Source organism: Podarcis bocagei (genome assembly GCF_964188305.1).
Source record: "Podarcis bocagei genome assembly, chromosome: 7".
NCBI lineage: Eukaryota > Metazoa > Chordata > Lepidosauria > Squamata > Lacertidae > Podarcis > Podarcis bocagei.
In genome coordinates, this window is record NC_138132.1 from 8,035,672 (window position 1) to 8,050,838 (window position 15,167).

The 15,167-nt window shown below is 49.4% G+C and overlaps 1 protein-coding gene across 3 annotated transcripts in view; it reads right to left on the reverse strand.

Annotated features, from left to right (window-relative positions):
• Positions 1-15,167, reverse strand: part of DMPK (DM1 protein kinase) — a 56,980-nt gene that overhangs the window by 17,950 nt on the left and 23,863 nt on the right. For 2 of the 3 annotated variants that reach the window (XM_081200433.1, XM_081200431.1), the window contains exons 3-9: positions 14,051-14,134; positions 11,748-11,843; positions 8,129-8,277; positions 4,281-4,374; positions 3,320-3,520; positions 2,939-3,202; positions 474-562 (exon numbers count right to left, since the gene is read on the reverse strand). In XM_081200433.1, coding sequence (XP_081056559.1) covers positions 474-562; positions 2,939-3,202; positions 3,320-3,520; positions 4,281-4,374; positions 8,129-8,277; positions 11,748-11,843; positions 14,051-14,134 — 977 coding nt within the window. The remainder of the gene's footprint in view (positions 1-473; positions 563-2,938; positions 3,203-3,319; positions 3,521-4,280; positions 4,375-8,128; positions 8,278-11,747; positions 11,844-14,050; positions 14,135-15,167) is intronic. The other variant, XM_081200432.1, reaches the window with a different exon arrangement.

A 15,167-nucleotide genomic window follows, 5' to 3' on the forward strand; every position in this document is an offset into this window, starting at 1 on the left:
CCGTTTACCTTCCCGCCGGAGTGGTACCTATTTATCTACTTGCACTGTGTGCTTTTGAACTGCTAGGTTGGCAGGAGCAGGGACCGAGCAACGGGAGCTCACCCCGTGGCGGGGATTCGAACCGCCGACCTTCTGATCGGCAAGTCCTAGGCTCTGTGGTTTAACCCACAGCGCCACCTGTGTCCCTCAGGGACTCAGCTACGCAGGTGCAAATGTAACGTCTTAAGTGTGTTTTAAGCGCATTACACAAACATGACACCAGGTGGCGATGGTGAGCTAATGCAAAATTCAATATATATTTTAAAATGGTGGGGGGTTTTTAAAGCTACACCTACTACCTTCTGCACAGATAACAGGACCCCTCTCCTTTCCTGGAGTCCGGCTACCTCAATTCCAGGGCCTGCAACTGGCTTCTGACACCAGCCTTGGGGTTCCCAACCCAAGCGCCCCCGGCACCCCCAAAGGCATCTTACTTTGCTGCTGCCGTGTAGGTGTACGAATACCCCACAAAGGGCAGGTGAACCCCGAGCGGAGAGCTCTCCATCACATCCGACAAGGTTTCCTAGGAAAAGGGAGACACAAGGACACAGAGGGTGGGTGGGTGTTTGGGGGGGGGGTCAGTTCTAACCAGAGCAGCAGCAGCAGCAGGCTGGGCATAGCGCCCCCTACTGGCAGTGCCAGATTTACATACAGTGGTTACCTTTCCCGCCCCAACCTGGCATATTCACCCAGTTCTTTTCCAGCTGCACTGCATCCTGGTGGAGTACAGGGTCAGATTTAAGGTGCTGGTTTTTACCTTTAAAGCCCTTCACGGCCTAGGACCCTCGTACCTACGGGACCGCCTCTCCTGGTATGCCCCACAGAGAGCCTCAAGGTCCATAAATAGCAACACCCTAGTGGTCCCAGGCCCTAAGGAAGTTAGATTAGCCTCAACCAGAGGCAGGGCCTTTTCAGCACTGGCCCCGGCGGAACGCTCTGTCTCATGAGACCAGGGCCCTGCAGGATCTGATTTCTTTCCGCAGAGCCTGTAAGACAGAGTTGTTCCGCCTGGCCTTTGGCTTGGAATCAACTTGATCCCCTCTCCCTCTTCTTTTTACCTTTCTCCTTCTGTGATGGATCTCCTATTTGGAGACTTCCCTGGCTTTTTTTCTGGCCCATGTAGGACCAGTCTGGATAGCTGGCCTTCGTGAAGATTTGACATTTTCATCCCTCTCTTGGGGCCCCCCATAAAATTTAAAGGGGGAAAAACTGGATGTATATTTCCAAAATATAAGATAAAAAAACAAATAAAATAAAACCTACATACAGCAACAGTGTTTTGTGTTGTGTAGGCTCCTATGATATAAGTCATGGGCCCCGCCTACTAGCCTGCTACCTAAAATTGTATTTCAGTTCAACAATTACTTTGATAAAATACATATTTTGTTATGTGCAAATGGTTTTAGATACCTATTAAAGGTAAAGGTAAAGGGACCCCTGACCATTAGGTCCAGTCACGACCGACTCTGGGGTTGCGGCGCTCATCTCGCTTTACTGGCCAAGGGAGCCGGCGTACAGCTTCCGGGTCATGTGGCCAGCATGAATAAGCCGCTTCTGGCGAACCAGAGCAGCGCACGGAAACGCAGTTTACCTTCCCGCCGGAGCAGTACCTATTTATCTACTTGCACTTTTGATGCTCACCCCGTAGATATATATATGTGCTAATATGATGTACTGGATGGAAGAAAAATTAGTAAGGAAAGATATTAAGAATATAGATGATTTGAGAAGATTGTAGAATGCAAAGATTATTGTAAATGGTATAATGCGGAGGAAATCGAGTGGGGGTGGAGGCAAGTGGGAGAAAGGAGAAAAGAATATGATGGATTGAGGAAATAGAAATGTAAATGTATGGGGAGGAAATGGTTTCACGGCTTTGGTACATCTATATTGTAATGTAATATGTGAAAACCAATAATAATAATAATAATAATAATAAAGAGTAGTCAGAGGGAGAAGATGGGGAAGAGGAGGTGCTGGAAACTGAAGAGGGAACAGGGCTTAGTGAGCGGGGTGAGTCTGTGGCAGAGAGCAGTCCAGAATCGGAGGCAGGAGAGGAAGCAGGAGAGGAAGGGAGCCAAGAGGCAGAGATGAGACCGGCTGGCAAAGTATCGCAGGTGTTTCCCGCCCCTCCTGCGTCAAGCTCCTCTCCCCACTTGTCTCCCAGAACCAGGAGAGGCACGGAAAGAGCAGAGGAGAGGTTGGCTTCACGCAGGCACAGTCTCTGATTGCTTGGGGAAAGCCCTGGAGAGGAGGTGATTTAGATAGCAGTGGTGAGATAGGAGAGTTGAGTAGGGTTGCCATATTTCAAAAATATCTGGACACAAAAGCTTTGTGGCAGGGGGACAAAGTTGTTGAACTTTTTTGGCGGAAATCACACAAAAAAATGACGTTTTTCAGGAAAAACGGCAAAAATGACACTGCCAACATGGGTTGCCCTACGTACGGATTTTTCCAGACATATGGCAACCCTAATTTTAGTTTCGGCAACTGATTCAAGGGGTAAGAAAAAAATCCAAACTTTTCTAAGACCTACTGGGGGTGAGCTGCTGTAGTCATTAGGTCTGACACTCAGCCAAGTGTGTGAAGATTGTGTTTTAGCTGTCGTAAACTGCCAAGTTCAGGGCAGGACTCTGACGTGGTTCCCTGGGGCACCACCTAGGAGAATGAACATGAACCCACCCCCCACTGCCCCATAGCCAGTAGGGCTGGCTCGCCACATTTTGAAACGAGCGAAGCAATAGGAATTATTGTCCAAAGAGCAGGACAAGGAAGGGACTCCTCTGTAAAACTATCTCACCCATGGAGTCCACAGTTACCCAAACGGTGTTTCTCAGATGAACTGGCACTGGGGGGAGAGGAATTGGGAGTAGAGGGGGACAAATAAAAAGTCACGTACCCCTCCCCCGCTCACCATGTCAGTGAGACAGTCATCCACCACATCAAAGTTGCAGGTGTCCGTGGCGTTGGCAAATTCGGGCACGAAGGACGGCACGCAGTCCCGCAGTGAGTCCCAGTCCACGCCCACAAAGAAGGGGTGCTCCTGGAAGTCCCGGACTCCGTTGCGCCCCAGTCGCATCTCCCGGGGGCAGATGAGCCCTTCGATCAAGGCCAGAGCTTCGGGAGGGACGTCGGGAACCGACGGAGGGAACCGGAAGTGCTCCTTCGGACGGGAGAGTTTTGACAATCGGAAAGGGCGCCCAGGGAGAGATCTGGACCCCGATTCTCCGTCGGGAGAGGCAAGCCCACACAAACCCGCAGACCTCCGCCCCTCGCTTACTTTGAAATGGATTATCTTTCCGTACGTCTCCACCACGGAGTCGGCAAAGAAAGGAGTGTGGCCGAAGAACATCTCGTAGGCGAAGACGCCGAGGGACCACCAGTCGCACTCTGTGCCGTAAGAGTGAGCGCCGTCTTCCACCGCTTGCAGAATCTCGGGGGAGAGGTAATCTGGGGTGCCAACGGCTATCGTCGAGCAGACCTGCCACACACAGAACACGTATTTGTGTGCTGCTTTTTTTGTGTTTTTTGCTGGAGTAGGGGTTTTCCTGCACTTTGCCCTAGCTATGTACATTTTGGCACATGTTTCCGAGCACAATTCAAAGTGTTGGTGCTGACCTTTAAAGCCCTAAATGGCTTTTAGAAGACATCTGAAGGCAGCCCTGTTTAGGGAAGTTTTTAATGTTTGATGTTTTATCGTGTTTATAATATTCTGTTGGGAGCCACCCAGAGTGGCTGGGAAAACCCAGCTAGATGGGCAGGGTTTAAAATATTATTATTATTATTATTATTATTATTATTATTATTATTATTATTAGCTGGAGAAAAATTCAAAGAAGTGCAAATTTCGGAGGGTGTCCTTGTTTCAGTTTTCTCATTGTTTCAGATAGGGCAAATTAATTATGTCAGTTTGCCTCTAAAGGCAGGCTGAAGAAGAAGAAGAAGAAGAAGAAGAAGAAGACAACAACAACAACAACAACAACAACAACAACAACAACAACAACACACCGCCCATCTGGTCGGGTTCCCTCAGCCACACTGAGCAGCTTTCAACATAATAAAAACACATCAAACAACTTCGTTATACAGGGCTGCCTTCAGATGTCTTCAAAAAGTTGTGTAGCTATTCATCTGTTTGACATCTGACGGGTGGGTGTTCCACAGGGCGGGTGCCACTACCAAAAAGGCCCTGTGCCTGGTTCCCTGTTCCTAATCACCCCTACCCCCAATTCAAGTCTTACCGTCCCGTCTTTGCGGAGCTTGAGGCAGGAGCCAAAGTCCCCCAGCCGGATATGTCCACATCGGTCCAGGAGGATGTTGTCTGGTTTGATGTCTCTGTTGGGGAGTGGAAAGAGAGAAGTGAGAAAGTCTGGAGACTGGGAAACTGAAACGAGGAGTCCTGGGGAAGTAGAGAGGGGCCCAGTCCCCACTCAAAGGCTGGCCCCTCTGGCAAGGCTCATAGTTTGTTGTTGTTGTTTAGTCGTTTAGTCGTGTCCGACTCTTCGTGACCCCCTGGACCAGAGCACGCCAGGCACTCCTGTCTTCCACTGCCTCCCGCAGTTTGGTCAAACTCATGCTGGTAGCTTCGAGAACACTGTCCAACCATCTCGTCCTCTGTTGCCCCTTCTCCTTGTGCCCTCCATCTTTCCCAGCATCAGGGTCTTTTCCAGGGAGTCTTCTCTTCTCATGAGGTGGCCAAAGTATTGGAGCCTCAGCTTCAGGATCTGTCCTTCCAGTGAGCCCTCAGGGCTGATTTCCTTCAGAATGGAGAGGTTTGATCTTCCTGCAGTCCATGGGACTCTCAGGGGTCTCCTCCAACACCATAATTCAAAAGCATCAATTCTTCGGCGATCAGCCTTTTTTATGGTCCAGCTCTCACTTCCATACATCATGTATTTGGCTATAACTTTTGATAGAATACAGATAATTGAACAAACTTTGTTGCATTACATTCTTCATTAAATTATCCTTTCATTGATATATAATGTTATGGTATTACTCAAATTAAAAAAAATGGTGCCATGAGCCATCAAACCTCAGCAATACACTTTCCCGAAAAGGTTTCCACAATTTCGGCCACTGTGGGGAGGCAGGACTTTCAGTCTCGGCAACTGATCCATAGGGCAAGACCTACCGTGAATGAGCCGCTATGCCCTTTAGGCCAGTGAGCCCTCAGGGCTGATTTCCTTCAGAATGGAGAGGTTTGATCTTCTTGCAGTCCATGGGACTCTCAAGAGTCTCCTCCAGCACCAGAATTCAAAAGCATCGATTCTTTGGCGATCAGCCTTCTTGATGGTCCAGCTCTCACTTCCATACATCACTACTGGGAAAGCCATAGCTTTAACCATAGCTGTCAACGTTTCCCTTTTTTAAAATTGAAATTCCCTTATTCCGAATAGGATTCCTTGCAAGAAAAGGGAAAAGTTGACAGCTATGGCCTTAACTATACGGCACTGCTCATGGTTACTGAACAGCAAAAGAAGGACGCTCTGCACATGCTCAGAGGCAATGCTATCTGATGCTCCACAAGGCATTTCTGTCCAGAGCTGGGGCCCAAATTAAGACCTACTGCTTTGTTTCATCAGCAGCATTTGGGGCTATTTAGTTGAGAGGAAAGACACACAGAAGATTGGGATTCCAAAGAAGAAAAACATCTCAAGATTTCTCCCCAAAACAGACAAAGTGGAGGCACAGGAACTTCCTGGGGAGGGAGTTCCAGAGGTCACCACTGGAAAGACCCTGTCTAAAGTGTGGGGCATTCTCCGTTGGGGTCCCAAGATCTACCTGGGTCCCTAGAAGCCTTTGTTGGGGGTTTCCGTTGCTTGGGGGATTCCTCCTTTGAAAGCCACTCCGCCTTCAACACCCCCCCAGCGCCCCTCCCTTGCTCTGCCCCCACCCCACTGGCAGGCCCCTCTGCATTCCCAAGCCTCGGCCGCTCATGTGGTTTGGAGGGGAGCCCAGCTTGTCTTGCACAGCCTGAGATGAATTAGGCGATTATGAATCTAGGACAACATTTATGGCTGTTTTGGCTCGTGGAGGAGCTCTGTGTGCGAGGGGGGCGCCGGCCGGCCTCATGGACCCAGCAGCTGGGGGCGGAGAGGCGGGCGAGTCACAAAGACTCTGGAATTCTTGCCTGGTCCTCCCCACCCCACAACCCCTCCTGACCCCATAGATGTTCCTCTGCCCCCTCTGGAGCAGGCTGCAGAGTCAGGAAGGGGGGGGGGAGCCTGGCGGAGACCTGCAAACCAAAAGAGTTTGCTTTGAAAGGGGATTATAGCCCAGAAATTCCAGAGGCAAAAGCAAGAAAGTGGGAGGGGGTTGATCTCTCCCCCCAACACACACCCCACACACTCTGCCTCCAATATTCTGCTTCTTCGAACACTGTGATGGGCAAAGGAGAAGGGATTTGGGGGTTTGAGGAGCTGGCAGCAAATCGGCGTGGAACTCCAAGGAGAAAGCCCCAGTGCCGGGTTCGAGTTCTGCCCATTCTGGAACGCAGAGCTGGGATTTAGGGTTACTGATTGGGCTGGGGGGGGAAGGTGAGTGAATGGGTGCAGGGAGCGGGCAATAGGATGCAGCCTAGAACCCTCTATCATAGGGGTCAGCAAAATTACCGCGCCTCGGACCAGTGTCTCCAGCGCCGATCACGCGTTGGGCTGGAGGGCGGGGGAGCACGTGCCCATACGCGTGCGCACACGCTATTTCCAGTGTACCTCTGGGTCTAAGGAGCACCGGAAATAGCTTGTGCGCATGTGCACGGGCCTCCTCCGACCCGGATGTGCACCGGAAATAACACATGCGCACAAGCTATTTCCGGTGCTTCTCTGACCCAGAAGTGGGCAGCCGCGTAGCACCGGTAAGAGCGGGCAGCGGAGGTCATCGCAGGCCGGATAAATGAGTCTCTTGGGCTTTATCCGGCCCGCGGGCGTTAGTTTGGGGACCCCTGCTCTATCCTCTATCTAAGCAAGCAAGATGCATGAGCAAAGATCGAGGGCATATTCTAGCCCAGAGGTTCCCCAAAAAATTACTTAACCCTCTTGGAAATCTACCTTCTTTGAGCCATGACAAATCTGCCTTCTTTTACTTATCTATATTTCTACCTACGACGTCTTGAAAAATAAGTTGACAAGTAGCTCAATCCCACGCATAGTCCTGCCCCAGGGCCTGGGTGGTCGCCATAGTCCGCCTGCCATTGGCCAAAGAGGCAGGCAAGCTGTGATCCATTTCCCAGGCCAGGCTGAAGCCAAAAAGGGTTCCCCCGAGCCCAAGAAAACCCCTCGCGTCCAATACAACGGCCAGATCCTACAATGGCACCCCACCAGCTGGTAAGTGTCATTCCAATCTTAGAACTGGAAAGCGTAAAAGAGGTTTAAAGACTCTCTAAAGGCAAAGCTTAAAAAATGTAGTATAAACACTGACAACTGGGAAACACTGGCCTGCGAGCGCTCCAGTTGGAGAACAGCCTTTACCAAAGGTGTCATGGACTTTGAAGACACTCGAACTTAGGACGCAAGGGAGAAATGTGCTAAGAGGAAGGCACGCTTGGTAGATCCACACTGTGATCAACTCCCGCTCGGAAACCAATGTCCCCACTGTGGAAGGACGTGTGGGTCCAGAATAGGCCTCCAGAGTCACTTACGGACTCACTGTTAAAACCGTGTTTTTGGAAGACAATATTAATAGGCTACGAATGATCGCCAAAGGAAAAGAAAAATTGTCATTACACAATAGATTAAATGGGTTTTCAATTTTTTTCCTCTCTCCTTTTCTTCCTTTGTGTTTCCACTTATTTTTATTTAATGCCCCTCCCCCAATTGCACCTGAGACGACGACTGCCCCCTGGGTCGTTCCAGCACCCCTCAGGGGACGGTATCGCCCATTTTGGCAAACACCAGTCTAGCCAGTCAAAAGCTTTCTGGGTGCAAAGCTGAGCTGGTTACGGTGAGGCCTAGGGAGAGTCCTGAGGGCCACATAAAGAGGGCTAGGGGGCCACATTCAGACCCTGGGCCGGAGTTTCCTCGGGCCTAGCCTAGAGTGCTCTTTCTTGGCCTTCCCCCCCACGAGACCCCCGCCCGCCTGCTCCACCTACCTGTGTACATAACCTATCCGGTGTATTGAGTCTATGGCCATCACCATCTCGGCCAGGTAGAAGCGAGCCATCTCCATCGGGATGCGGTCCCCAAATTTGCTCAGCAGCGTCAAGAGGTCTCCCCCAACATAGTAGTCCATCACCAGATACTACAGATGGATGGAGTTGAGAAAGGTTAAGAAACAGCACCAAATCCTCCTTTTTAGGCAACCGTGTTCTCATGGGCCAGTGTTTCCCAACCTGACAACGTCTGGCTGATGGGAATTGTAGTCCAAAACAGCCAGAGGGCACCAGTTTGGCAAAGACTGGGGTATCGTTTATCGCAACGCCAACTGCTGTTCGGAACCCCAAAAACTCAAAGTGTTCTGCCTCCTTGCGTCCTTCAACCCACAACATTTCCCCTCACAGGCTGCCACAACCAGAGACAGGGGCTGCATCTACAAAGTTATTTAAAAAATGCTCTGGGGAAAAAACCACATTTTTAAGCCCACAATGGAAAATTTCGTAGAGTTCCGATTTTAGCTCTATAGCGCCATCTGGTGTCACGGTATTATAACGCATTTATAATGTTTTATTTTTTACTATACAGCCTAGGACCCTCGTACCTACGGGACCGCCTCTCCTGGTATGTCCCACAAAGGAACTTATGGTCTTCAAACAAAAACATCTTGGAGATCCCGGGCCCCAGGGAGGTTAGGCTGGCCACAAGCTTTTTCGGCCGTGGCCCCGATCTGGTGGAATGCTCTGTCACCAGAGACTAGGGCCCTGCGGGACTTGACATCTTTCCGCAGGGCCTGCAAGACTGAGCTGTTCCACCAGGCCTTTGGCCAAGACGCAGCCTGACTCCCTCCTTTGGCAATCTTCACAGAACTCTAGCCCAATGGTTGCCATCAATTTGATTTGAATAATTTTATAATGAAATGATTTTAGAATGTTGTATTATTTTATTGTTGTTAGCCGCCCTGAACCTGGCTTCGGCTGTGGAGGGCGGGATATAAATAAAATTTGTTGTTGTTGTTGTTGTTGTTGTTGTTGTTGTTGTTGTTGTTGTTGTTAATGTAGCTGAGTCCAGGGTTTTGAATCTCAGGATAGCTCAGTTGGTTAGAGCGTGGTGCTGATAACGCCAAGGTTGCAGGTTCGATCCCCCAGTATGGGCCCCCTGCATATTCCTGCATTGCAGAGGGTTATAATAAATGAGCCTCAGGGTCCCTTCCAGCTATATAATTCTATGAAGCCCGAAAAAACTCTGGCAAGAGGGCTGGTGCTTACACTCTGTGTCAGACTGATGCCCACACCTGGAGTCAGTAAAGAAGTTCTGTCCGACCCTAGTTATTATTTTTATTTTATTTTATATACTACTATTTTCCCCAGCTGTCTTTAAACAACCCTACGAGGCAAGATAGTATTATTATTATTATCCCCATACTGCAGATGGAGAAGCTGAGGTAAACGCTAACTATACCGACTTAGCGAAGGCCGGCGTGCAAATTTGAAGGGCTCCATTCTTCATTTGTAGAATATGCCGTTCTCTGTTTAGCCTTTGTGTCCTGAAAGTTCAGGGCTACAGTTTTACTAAACTGAAACTATGTACTGCCTCCACCAAGGGGGGCAAAATATGCCTCTGAATACGATTTTCCGAGGAGAGGGCTGTTGTGCTCAGTTCTTCCTTCTGGCGGTTCCCTCATTGCGAGAAGCCAAGTTACAGGGAACCAGGCAGAGGGCCTTCTCGGTGGTGGCACCCGCCCTGTGGAACGCCCTCCCATCAGATGTCAAGGAAATAAACAGCTATCTTACTTTTAGAAGACATCTGAAGGCAGCCCTGTTTAGGGAAGCTTTTAATGTTTGATGCATTACTGCATTTTAATATTTTGTTGAAAGCTGCCCAGAGTGGCTGGGGAAGCCCAGCCAGGTGGGCGGGTATAAATAATAAATTATTATTATTATTATTATTATTATTATTATTATTATTATTATTCCTTGTGGGTTTCCTATATGGGGTATCAGGTTTGTCATAATGAGGCTAAGATGAGGCATTTGATAAGCCTTCGGTCTGCGAAAAGCTTCTTTGCCTCACGGCGAAAGCGATGTAGCCGTCACAGGGGCCATCTATCACCACTCCTCCCTTTCCCCTCTGAATTAAAAAACAAAATGTCTCAACTTGCTCCAGACATCCCCAAACCACAAAGCGCAGACTCCCTGCTAACTCGCATGCCCACCAACACCCTAAAAGGATAAACTCCAGAGAGAACAAATTTGTCGATGGTGGTCATTTGGGGGCAGAATACTGCCGGATCTGGAGCAAACTAGAAGGGATGGCAAACGTCAGCGCTTTGTTTCGAACCGGAGGACAGCTTGCCTTTTGAAGTGGAGGCTCTTAATTCCAGACCTGTGTGGGCTGGACATAATCCAGCGAGGAAGGAGAGGCACCCATGTCTAGATCTCCTTTTCCTTTTGTTGCTTCTGTCCTGACTTTCTCGTTGAGGAACTGGATTCCGGAACTGAGCCCGGGCTCCCGTGTCCTGCCAGCGATCTTCCGCTGGAGTCCCGGCTGCCCACTGTCAGAGACAGAGCACTGGGCCAAATGGATCTCCACTGCGTCTTCTTCGGTTCTTATGTCATACTCAGCAGCCCCATATTGGCTGGGAGTCGTGCAAGACATGCTCCCTGATTTGCTAGCCTCTTCCCACCTGACTGGGGAGGGCGGAGCCCTCACTGGCTGGCTGGCTGACAGACCAGTGGACTGACTCCAGCTACAAAAGCTGAGGCTGCACAAGGGAATGTTTTGGTTGTGAGTCATAGAAACGTAGATTTGGAGGGGACCACAGGGATCATCTAGACCAACTCCCTGCAATGGAAGAATCTTTTGCCAGTTTGGGGCTCAGGATGCCTAGAGGCTATTGGGGTGGGGTATTGCTTTGGGTTATTTGTTTCACCAATACAGTGGTACCTCAGGTTAAGTACTTAATTGGTTCTGAAAGTCTGTTCTTAACCTGAAGCGTTCTTAAGCTGAAGCGGACTTTCCCATTGAAAGTAATGGGAAATGGATTGATCCGTTCCAGACGATGAAAAACACCCCCTAAAACAGCAATTTAACACGAATTTTACTGTCTAATGAGACCATTGATCCATAAAATGAAGGCAATAATCAATGTAAAGGTAGAGGGACCCCTGACCATTAGGTCCAGGAGGCTTCGCGTTCCTTTTGCTGAAGCCAGGAGAGCAAGAGGGATTGGTGCGCACCGATCCCTCTTGCTCTCCTGGTGTCGCTTCGCTGGAGAGGCACTGCACAGCCTTCCCTCTCTGCGCAGCGCCCCTTCAGCGAAGCGGGAGGAGAAACAGAGTCCCTTCCGTTTCTCCTCCCGCTTTGCTGGAGAGGCGCTGAGCAGAGGGAGAGATTTTTTTTTCTTGTTCTGCTCCTCTAAAACTAGGTGCGCTTTATGGTCGGGTGCGTCTTATAGAGCGAAAAATACGGCACTTAGTTTTGTTTGTGCATGTTTCAAAACATTTTTATGTACTGCTTATGATGTATTTTTGTAAGTCTTTTCGTGTTGTAAGCAGCCCTGAGTGTGGCTTTATCCATGGAAAGCCGGCCTACAGATAAACGATGATGATGACTCACCAGGTAATTCTCGTCTTGGAAAGCAAAGTGCAGCTGCGTAATCCAGCGCTTGTCTCCGTTGACCAACACGTCCCGCTCCTCTCGGAAGCAGGAAACCTGATGGGTGTAGCATCGAAATCAATTTATTTTCTCAATTCAGTTCACAATTATTTGTTATACCATCTAATTTCAGATCTTCTTTGGGTAGCTAAGCATAGGTAAAGGTAAAGGGACCCCTGATCATTAGGTCCAGTCTTGGCCGACTCTGGGGTTGCAGTGCTCATCTTGCTTTATTGGCCGAGGGAGCCGACGTACAGCTTCCGGGTCACGTGGCCAGCATGACTAAGCCGCTTCTGGCAAACCAGAGCAGCGCACGGAAACGCCGTTTACCTTCCCGCCGGAGTGGTACCTATTTATCTACTTGCACTTTGACGTGCTTATGAACTGCTAGGTTGGCAGGAGCTGGGACTGAGCAACGAGAGCTCACCCCGTTGCAGGGATTCGAACCGCCGACCTTCAGATCGGCAAGTCCTAGGCTCTGTGGTTTCTAAAACAACACCCCAATGTGAACTGAAATAATCCCTGCTTTGAAAGTGCTGCACTTCTGTGGGCCAGGCCAGGAGGGAACCAGCAGTAAATCACACTGTGCAAGTCGGAGTTAACTCCTTATTGGCAAGAACATGATCTGCAATGACTTGGTCGGAGGGTCAGGCCTAAAGGGCATAGCGGCTCATTCACGGTAGGTCTTGCCCTATGGATCAGTTGCCGAGACTGAAAGTCCTGCCTCCCCACATTGGGCGAAATTGTGGAAACCTTTTCGGGAAAGTGTATTGCTGAGGTTTGATGGCTCATGGCACCATTTTTTTATTGGAGTAATACCATAACATTATATATCAATGAAAGGATAATTTAATAAAGAATCCAGTTACAGATAGGTAGCCGTGTTGGTCTGCCATAGTCAAAATAAAGAAATTCCTTCCAGTAGCACCTTAAAGACCAACTAAGTTAGTTCTTGGTATGAGCTTTCGTGTGCATGCACACTTCTTCAGATACACACAGTGTATCTTGCTCATACCAAGAACTAACTTAGTTGGTCTTTAAGGTGCTACTGGAAGGAATTTCTTTATTTTAATAAAGAATGTAATGCAACAAAGTTTGTTCAATTATCTGTATTCTATCAAAAGTTATAGCCAAATACATGATGTATGGAAGTGAGAGCTGGACCATAAAAAAGGCTGATCGCCGAAGAATTGATGCTTTTGAATTCTGGTGCTGGAGGAGACCCCTGAGAGTCCCATGGACTGCAGGAAGATCAAACCTCTCCATTCTGAAGGAAATCAGCCCTGAGGGCTCACTGGAAGGACAGATCCTGAAGCTGAGGCTCCAGTACTTTGGCCACCTCATGAGAAGAGAAGACTCCCTGGAAAAGACCCTGATGTTGGGAAAGATGGAGGGCACAAGGAGAAAGGGATGACAGAGGACGAGATGGTTGGCCAGTGTTCTCGAAGCTACCAGCATGAGTTTGACCAAACTGCGGGAGGCAGTGGAAGACAGGAGTGCCTGGCGTGCTCTGGTCCAGGGGGTCACGAAGAGTCGGACACGACTGAACGACTAAACAACAACATAGCCAAATAACCAGACAAAGGAAGCACAACTTGCTTAGGTTGATATGCAGTAGCTTTCCTTCAACTGAATGTAGCCAATGAGAATGAGTGTTTAGAGAGCCAATCAGGTGTTATGAGCCATCAAACCTTGGAAATACACTTTTCCTAAAAGGTTTCCACAATTTTGGCCGCTAGCATAAATTGCCTCCTCTCCAGGGTTTTCCCCAAGCAATCAGAGACTGTGTCTGCATGCAGCCAACCTCCCCTCCACCCTTTTCATCTCTCTTCTGGTTCTGTGAGTAAAGGGGGGGAGCTTGTTGCAGCAAGAGAGGGAGACACCCATGACTCTTCCCCAGCCAGACTCATCTCTGCCTCTTGGCCTCTGCTTCTGCCTCCGATTCTGGACTGCTCTCTGCCCCAGACTCTCCCTGCTCACTAAGCCCTGTCCTCTCTTCAGCTTCCGACACCTTCTCCTCCCAGTCTGCTCCCTCTTCTATCTCTGACTGCTCATTGTCGTCCCACCACCAATCCCCTGGCTCTGAGCCTTCTTCTCTTGGGGGTTCCCCAACTGGTTTGTCTCACCATTTCTTTGTGTCCAACCAGTCCATGACAAGTCACCCGAGAATCCCACTGTTTTTGGGTACCGTCCAAAGAGCTGGTGTTGACCTATAAAGGCCAAACCACCCACAGGGCCTTGAGGGCGCAGCTTGCCATACCCACCTCGACCCGCTTCAACATGTCCCATTTATTCATTATCTTCATGGCGTACACCTGGGATGTCCTCTTCAGCTTCACGACCGCTACCTGTGCAGGTAAAATAGGGGGTGGGAGTCTGTGTGTTGAAGAAGGGGCTGGACTGACATACCTGGGCCACAGTTGCATCATCAGCATCATCATCAGCATCCTCATTATTATTATTACAGTGGTACCTCGGGTTAAGTACTTAATTCGTTCCAGAGGTCCATTCTTAACCTGAAACTGTTCTTAACCTGAAGACCACTTTAGCTAATGGGGCCTCCCGCTGCCGGAGCACAATCTCTGTTCTTATCCTGAAGCAAAGTTCTTAACCTGAAGCACTATTTCTAGGTTAGCGGAGTCTGTAACCTGAAGCATATGTAACCTGAAGCGTATGTAACCCGAGGTACCACTGTATTATTATTTTATTTATATGCAGCCCATCTGGGGAAACCACTCAAAAACAGTCATGGCTTCCCCCAAAGAATTATGGGAGCTTTAGTTTGCTGAGGGTGCAGAGCGCTGTCAAGGGGCCTCTCTTCCCTTTGCAGAGCTACAGTTCCCAGGGCGACCCATGAAGAGGGATGGATTGTTAAACCGCTCTAGGAATTGTAGCGCCGTGAGGAGCCATCTCTTCCGGAACTTTGCCCCAAGCCAGCCTTAGCCAGGCTGGCTGATGGGAGTTATAGTACTCAGGCTAAGACCCTCCCTGCCCACAGATGGTCTCGCCAGAGTGGTGCATGCTCTAGTTATCTCCCGCTTGGACTACTGCAATGCGCTCAACGTGGGGCTACCTTTGAAGGTAACCCGGAAACTGCAATCAATCCAGAATGCGGCAGCTAGACTGGTGACTGGGAGTGGCCACCAAGACCACATAACACCAGTCCTGAGAGATCTGCATTGGCTCCCAGTACGTTTCCGAGCACAATTCAAAGTGTTGGTGCTGACCTTTAAAGCCCTAAACGGCCTCGGTCCTGTATACCTGAAGGAGTGTCTCCACCCCCATCATTCAGCCCGAACACTGAGGTCCAGCACCGAGGGCCTTCTGGCGGTTCCCTCATTGCGAGAAGTGAGGTTACAGGGAACCAGACAGAGGGCCTTC